This window comes from Brassica napus, chromosome A9, assembly GCF_020379485.1.
Source record: "Brassica napus cultivar Da-Ae chromosome A9, Da-Ae, whole genome shotgun sequence".
Lineage (NCBI taxonomy): Eukaryota > Viridiplantae > Streptophyta > Magnoliopsida > Brassicales > Brassicaceae > Brassica > Brassica napus.
In genome coordinates this window covers 23,065,485-23,073,473 of record NC_063442.1, presented here as the reverse complement: position 1 = coordinate 23,073,473, position 7,989 = coordinate 23,065,485, and the positions used below count along the sequence as shown (strand labels likewise).

At 40.3% G+C, this 7,989-nt stretch overlaps 1 protein-coding gene across 1 annotated transcript; it reads left to right on the top strand.

Moving 5' to 3' along the window:
- The first annotated feature begins 3,541 nt into the window (after window positions 1–3,541).
- BNAANNG23210D (O-fucosyltransferase 9) lies at window positions 3,542–6,993 on the top strand. The gene is made up of 9 exons (XM_013859379.3): window positions 3,542–4,156; window positions 4,227–4,364; window positions 4,459–4,547; window positions 4,701–4,898; window positions 5,274–5,478; window positions 5,580–5,747; window positions 5,834–6,001; window positions 6,271–6,461; window positions 6,563–6,993. Exons 1-9 carry the CDS (start codon window positions 3,782–3,784, stop codon window positions 6,723–6,725), a joined length of 1,695 nt encoding a protein of 564 aa, XP_013714833.1. The 5' UTR covers window positions 3,542–3,781; the 3' UTR covers window positions 6,726–6,993.
- Window positions 6,994–7,989: the final 996 nt, after the last annotated feature.

Below are 7,989 nucleotides of genomic sequence, written 5' to 3'. Positions count from 1 at the left end.
CATCCTATAGGCCTCTGGCATGTGCTCTTGTTGTGCCCTCCTATGCCACATCTGCTGCACTTGTGGGACTGAGATTTAGATCCAGGAACCCCAAACTCGCCAACGGATCTCTTTCTCTTTGTAGGAGGACGTCCACTTTTCTTTTTGGTAGCTGGAGGTGGGCAAGACAGTTCATCAATATTCTCTGGATAGGTGGACGTTGACAACTCTCCACCAGGATGTATGCTTTCAGCATAAGATGGCATGGATGCAGGGGATCTTGTCAATGTCGAAAACATTATATGTGCAATGCCACTTCTCCAAGTCAACAACAAACTTCATTGTTTCATTCTTCACCTCAAACTCGCTTCGATCAACTTGATACACATTCAACAACATTGCGGCCCCTAACCTAGATACCAATTTCTGCACAACTTTTGGAGTAACCAGGTGCTTATGTTTCGCAGCCGCTTAGCGTCGCTCAAAAAACCAAGTGGTCATCGTCAATTTGATAGTTTCAAGGAGAGAGATAATGGGCAACTCACGAGGCATCCTCAACATAGAATTGAGAGACTCTGCAATGTTGGTAGTCATGATATTATACCTGTTCGCAGGCGCATAGCTTCGTGCCCACTTCCTAAAATCAGAATCTTCCAGATACTCAGCCAATTCAGGACATTTATCCTTTATGTCCTTGAAGATTAACCAGAACTCGTGACACGTATAGGCATCAGCAGCGCTTTCCACCAGAGGTAGCAACCCAGTCTTCGCGTATGTAGGAGTGATGTTGCAGAGCAGATGGATCCTGCAAATTCCATGGTGAGATAAGGGATATACATCCTCCAACGCTGAAGCAATGGAGTTAGCCCTGTCTGATACAAAAACAAGATCCGAAGCGTCCGGGATCTTCTGGCTCAAACCTCTAAAGAACCATTTCTAAGAGGCGGCATTTTCTGCGTCAACCACTGCAAAGGCGAGAGGATATAGATGATAATTCTCATCTTGAGCACAAGCTGCCAATAAAGTCCCATTGAATTTTCCCTTCAGAAATGTACCATCTACTGCAATAACTCTCCTCATCAATGAGAATCCCCTTATCGATAGACCAAAAGCCACCAATGCATACTTGAACTTTCCTTCAGCATCCACATGTTGATAAGTCAAGGAACCAGGGTTTGTTTCTGTGATTTTATACAACCACCTAGACAAATTGTAATAGCTGTCTTCAGAAGTCCCTCTAACCAAAATCTGAGCTTCTTTTCTCACTTTCCAAGCTTGTTTGTAATTGATGTGAACACCATGCAGCATCCTGACCTGTTCAATGATCTGTTTCGGTTTGAGACCTTCCTTTTTTTCTCCATAATTGCTGCAAATCAAAGAACCCAACAACTTTGCAGATGCTTGTCTGTGGTTGGCATTCCTGTGTGTTGTATCGCATGTATGCTCATGAACATACTTTTTAACAACGAAAAAATCTGGAAGAGGTAGCTTCATAACACGCATCCTCCACATGCAATTTTCATCAACACAACTCAAAAGCACTCTTGACTTGTTAGAAGAGACAGTCTTGTACTCAAACTTCCACTCTAAAGCCCATTTCTTCATCCTCAACATCAACTCTCTCTTTGTCTTAAAATAGCTATTCACCTTAATATCGCTAGCTCCTCTCGTGGTTGGTGAAAGTCCAATATGGACAGGGCTAAAATCCGGAAGAGCATTCAGAGGAACTGTAGAAACACTTTCATATAGAAGACTCTGCAAAAGTCAAGTAGTTCTGTAAGGCATAATACTTGATTAGGAAGCATATCATGCAAACACAAACAGAAAAAGGGAATTAGGGACAATGTACCTGTTTTTCTCTCTGCACAGTAGGACGAATCACTGGATTGGCATTCAATGGAACAGTAGAAGCAAATGTATCAGAAGCTTGAGTGTTACAGATAGCTGAATCAGTACTAACCTGCAAAAGTCAAGTAGTTCTGTAAGGCATAATACTTGATTAGGAAGCATATCATGCAAACACAAACAGAAAAAGGGAATTAAGGACAATGTACCTGTTTTTCTCTCTGCACAGTAGGACGAATCACTGGATTGGCATTCAATGGAACAGTAGAAGCAAATGTATCAGAAGCTTGAGTGTTACAGATAGCTGAATCAGTACTAACCTGCAAAAGTCAAGTAGTTCTGTAAGACATAATACTTGATTAGGAAGCATATCATGCAAACACAAACAGAAAAAGGGAATTAGGGACAATGTACCTGTTTTTCTCTCTGCACAGTAGGACGAATCACTGGATTGACATTCAATGGAACAGTAGAAGCAAATGTATCAGAAGCTTGAGTGTTACAGCTAGCTGAATCAGTACTAACCTGCAAAAGTCAAGTAGTTCTGTAAAGGCATAATACTTGATTAGGAAGCATATCCTGAAAAGTCTAAGGAAGAAAAAAATCATACAAACCTTAACACACAAACGACAGGTTCCATCAAATGCTCTAGTCTTGGTAATGAAAGTTCTGAGCTGACGAGTATTACCTATCGAGATTGGGCGGAAACTTTCAATAATACATTTCCTGTCCAATGAAATACCATAACTCAAACTGATTTCTTCCTCTTTAACACTAAAATCTTCAGAGACAATCTTCATCCAATCTTCATACAGTAGATCTTCTTCTATGGAAATGATTGATGCATTCCTCTTCAAATCAACAAGAAACTCCCACTGGAGAGATTCTTTTGAGATCCATTGTCCACAGATGCACAAAACTTCCATTGTTCTACAAAATCAACTTCAATTCATCAACAAATGAATAATATATAACAAAACCTAGATAATGTATAACAAAATGAAATGATTCAAACCTTAATCAAATCAGACACACGAGAGAGAGAATGAGATGAATAGACGTAGAAACGACAGATCAATTGAGAAACGACGACGACGGATCAACGGAGAGGCGAAGACGACGACGGATCAACGGAGAGGCGATGATGACGACGGAGAGACGACGAGGATGACGACGACAAAGAGACGACGAGGATGATGACGACGGAGAGACGACGAGGATGACGACGACTGAGAGACGACGAGGATGACGACGACGGAGAGACGATGATGATGACGACGACGGAGAGACGACGACGACGAAAGACAGCGATGAGGAGAAGAATAAGCGATGAAACGAGGACGGCGACAATTGATTTCAAAATTTTTTTTATCACTTAAAGAAGATGGCATAATGGTAAATTACCCCTTTAATGAAACCTATTTTTGTGACTTCTAATCCTGAGTGCTAGTTTTGGGAGAAAAACTTTGATTGGTGTTCTTTGTGTCATTTTCTCTAAAATCTATAACTAGGATTAATCTATTAATTTTCTCCACGTAATAAAACTTAAAGTCAAGGCTATAATAGTAATTTATCTTTGTCCTTTTGCTATAGTTAAACACGCTTTGTATTCTTATGGGTAGATAATTTTCATGTTTGATAAAAAAAAAAAGAAAAAAGGAAGTGAAAGAAAGGTAAAAATGCAAAGAGGGAGCACTCCCATAAAAAGTCTAAATCTCACGCGCCACTCTCTCGACCTTAGTGGATAGTCACTGCTTCCTTCATGTGATGACGTTACTTTCTCGAAACGACGCACTCTTTCTCTCATTCAATCTCTCTCGTCTGTTTCTCCCTTCCTACTGTATTTTTCTTGAATTTGTGATCGATTGGCAAGGAAGCTAACCACACACCAATGCTACAGCTGCCTGAGATCTTCTTCTTTAATCTCCGTTTCTAGGGTTTACCTCCATTCCATATCATGCACGGCCTCAGCCGCCTTGGCAACGGCAACGGAAACGCTAGATCCCTTGCTTCACCGCCTTCTTCGCCTCGGATCCGCCACCTGAGGGGAAAAACCTCCAACCAAGACCAAGGAATAGGAGAGAGACTCGTCTTCTTACTCTTCTCAGTTGTTTTTAGGCGGAAAGGTGTCTTACTATTGGCGCCTCTTCTATACATCGCCGGAATGTTACTTTTCATGGGCTCCTTTGGCTTCACTATCCTCGATCTAGGTCACGGGGTCGATATTGTGTACAGGCGAGCTCCGCCGGGTTCGGTTTACCGGAGTCCAAAGGTTTTCAAGCGTCTCTGGCCGGTGATGGAAGCTGATGCTAATCGAAGCAGTCACAATGCGGTAAAATTGTCAAATTGAATTTGATTGTAGATCTGGGTTGCTCTTAATAGAGTGTTGCTGATGAATGCAGCTTATGGAAGCATGGAAGCCAAGAGTTAAAGGCATGTGGAAACCTTGCATAAGCACTAACGTTTCTGCTCCAGGATCAAATTCTAATGGTTTCTTCATAATCGAAGCAAATGGGGGCTTGAATCAACAACGCTTGTCAGTATGTTTTACTCTTCTCAATTGCTACATTCAAATTCACTTTCGTTTTAGTTGTATGTTGTGTTTGCTGATTAGAGAACTCTTGGACGGTGCAGATATGTGATGCAGTTGCTGTGGCTGGACTGCTGAATGCTACTCTTGTCATTCCCATTTTTCACTTAAACAGTGTATGGCGTGATTCCAGGTTATTATTTGTTTAATTAAATCATATTAAATTCCTTGCTTTAGATATTGACAAGGTCAAAATGTAATCTTTAGACCAAATCTGCAGCATGATTTGCTAACGTATTTGCTCTCTTTTTTTCTTTTCTTTTCTACTCTTTTGTGTTGGTTACAGCAAATTTGGTGATATATTTGATGAAGACTTCTTCATATATGCGCTTAGTAAGAACGTGAAAGTAGTGAAAGAGCTCCCTAAAGATGTACTTGAGCGGTACAACTACAATATAAGCAGTATTGTTAATTTGAGACTAAAAGCTTGGTCGAGTCCCGCATACTATCTCCATAAGGTGCTCCCACAACTATTGCGTTTGGGGTATGCCATTCACTGACTGTTATTTTAATTTTTTTTTTCTTTTTTCGTCTCAGTAGTTTTATTAGGAATTGTTGGTTCTTTGTATGCTTGGTCTTTTCTGTTGTTCCTGTACAACTTCCTAGAGTGTTTGATAACGTCTTATGGAATTGAATACGAGATAGCTCACATGCAAAAATGAAATGGAATGATAGCTTAAGGTAGGGTACTAGCATTCTCTTTTGATAAGCTTGTTCTAAGGCTGTATGGGCGTGAGAGGGATAGTATATAAAAATATCACAGGCTCTGTTCTTGTCAAAACTCGATGTGATTTTGATTATTGAGAACCCTTATATGTTTTGTATAAGTTGCTTACCTAAACACACTCTACTTGGTTAGGGCTGTTCGTGTTGCACCATTCTCTAATAGGTTAGCTCATGCAGTTCCCGCACACATTCAAGGACTTAGATGCTTAGCAAACTTCGAAGCATTGAGATTTGCAGATCCCATACGGCTGCTTGCAGAGAAAATGGTCAATAGGATGGTTACCAAGAGTGTTCAGAGCGGCGGAAACTATGTTTCTGTTCATCTCCGCTTTGAAATGGTTTATATACATACCTTCCTGCCATTTTTTTCATTTCTGCATTTCTTAATTCCTGCTTCCCCCTTTTTTAATAATATCTTAATTTTCTCCTCTTATAAAAGGACATGGTCGCCTTCTCGTGTTGCGAATATGACTTTGGAGAGGAGGAGAAGCTAGAAATGGATATGGCCCGAGAAAGAGGGTGGAAAGGAAAGTTCAGGCGGAGAGGCAGAGTGATTAGGCCGGGTGCAAACCGCATAGATGGGAAATGCCCTTTAACTCCACTAGAGGTATCACTGAAAAACTGCCTCGCTTCCCTTAAAATCTTTAAACCAGTTAATCGTGTTAAACTGATTTTTGTAACATCGCTCTGTAGGTGGGAATGATGCTTAGGGGAATGGGTTTTAACAATAACACATTGGTTTACGTAGCTGCGGGAAACATTTACAAAGCTGACAAGTATATGGCTCCTCTTAGGCAGATGTTTCCTCTTCTCCAAACCAAGGATACTCTAGCTACCCCAGAAGAACTTGCTCCGTTTAAGGTAATCAAATACTAAAATTGCCTTGATTTTGAAAATGTTCAACTATGCAATTGCTAATGGAACATATTGATGGGAATTTTGAATTTTATTTCCATGGGTTGGTGGGAATTAGAATGATTAAGTTAGGAGCGTTAGGTCCGTATCAATTGCAACGTACAATTAAAGCCTGTGGGCTCACCCATAACATGCACCTTCAAAATTGAAAGATTTTTAATTGTTGTCTTAATATATAAAAACAAATTGCTGTTTTTTTTTTTGTGAAACTGTAGGGTCACTCATCCAGATTGGCTGCTCTTGACTACACAGTATGCCTCCACAGTGAAGTGTTTGTATCCACACAAGGTGGAAACTTCCCTCATTTCTTGATAGGTCACCGTCGCTACCTTTACAAAGGCCACGCTGAGACAATCAAACCAGATAAGCGGAAACTAGTCCAGCTCTTGGATAAACCGAGCATTAGGTATCTGATTTCCTAACCTACTTTGGCACACCTCTAACTCACAGATTCCTCGATTTTAAAAGCAATTTTCTTCCTTTTGGATGTTTTATGTTTTGGTGTAGATGGGACTACTTCAAGAAACAAATGCAAGATATGCTTAGACACAATGATGCAAAGGGAGTCGAATTAAGAAAACCCGCTGCGTCTCTTTACACGTTCCCCATGCCTGATTGTATGTGCAAAGAACCTGACCCCAAACCTGAAACCGATCCAGCTCAAACCTGATTCTTGCGGTTCAATGTCAGTAATGCAAAGTACGATAATTGTTTATGACTCCAACTATACATGTAACTTATATGTGTTGTATCATGTTTCCTTTTCTGTATAACCGTCTAGTTTCCTCCCAAGTTCGAGGACTCTTGATATTGAATTTTGTGTATATAACATTCTTTGAACGTTAATGGCGCTTGTCCCTTTTGTTGTAGTGTTATTTCACATTTTGTTCTGTATTTGATAATCTATTTAATGGACGACGACAATGGTTTCATTCTAATGACGTATGTTTCTCTCATCTTCTTCTTTTGTATAGAAAATAAGAAATATACTAGAGTTTGACGATCTGCCTAAGTGTTCGATCTGCCCAAGTGTTTGTTTCATTTTCTTTATTGATCCAATTTGTGGGAACCGAAATTCGCACTGTCGATTTCCATTGATTTAGGAAAGATAGGAAAGAGAGTAAAAAGTATTTTATTCCGAATCCCCGTATGAGCATTACAACAAGGTAAGAGCCTTGGCCACGAGAGCTGTCGGCGAGATCCCTAGTTTTAACAACCTAAGACTGCAGAAAACCTAGTTGAGTGCAGGTTGATAACAAAAACGGAAAGTTGCCTAAATGCTCTAATTGCTAAGTTTTGCTCTGAGTAGAAAAATTGCATCCCTCTGCATCTTCAGCCTCGACATCCTTATATACTCCTCCTAGAGGCAGTTTGCTATTTTCCTTTCTGTCCTCGGTCAAGTTTATTGATTCGCGGAAATATTCCATTTTTCTTCGATTTTCCTATTTATCTTTGGAAACTTCACATTTACCTTCCGATATTGATATTTATCTTCTCCTGCGGAATAGAAAATAAACCGTTATAACGATTGGGCTCGATTTCGCATAAAATTGTAAGTGGGCTTCTAGCCGCGTTTTGGATCATTTCGGGCCGTTTCCTGACTTAAGCGTTTTTACGATTTATCGAAAGAGCGCTTCCGAAACGACGTCGATTCCGAAGTAAGTTTGAATTTTCTCGTATAGTGGAGGCAGTTCGAGGTGTTTAGTTAACCATTGCCGTTTTATACGATCAATTTGAACTTCTTACGAGAAAACGAATACTTACGGTTTTTAAATCGTAAAGTTCCAACGGTGACTCCGATCGAGACGAAACAAGAGCAGGTTCAATCCAATCCCAAAGGAGGGAGTTACTAGGACGAGACGAAGGCAGGCTAGTTGATCCGACTTGCCGAATGGGAGAGTTGGACTGTTCGTTCGATCGATCTGTTTGTCTGA

Bases quoted from the DNA above. Each gene is read 5' to 3' on its own strand.
- BNAANNG23210D (XM_013859379.3), top strand. From the start codon at position 3,782: ATGCACGGCCTCAGCCGCCTTGGCAACGGCAACGGAAACGCTAGATCC. The intron at 4,365-4,458 runs GTATGTTTTACT...TGGACGGTGCAG, and splicing joins TGAATCAACAACGCTTGTCA to ATATGTGATGCAGTTGCTGT. The intron at 5,479-5,579 runs GTTTATATACAT...CTCTTATAAAAG, and splicing joins TTCATCTCCGCTTTGAAATG to GACATGGTCGCCTTCTCGTG.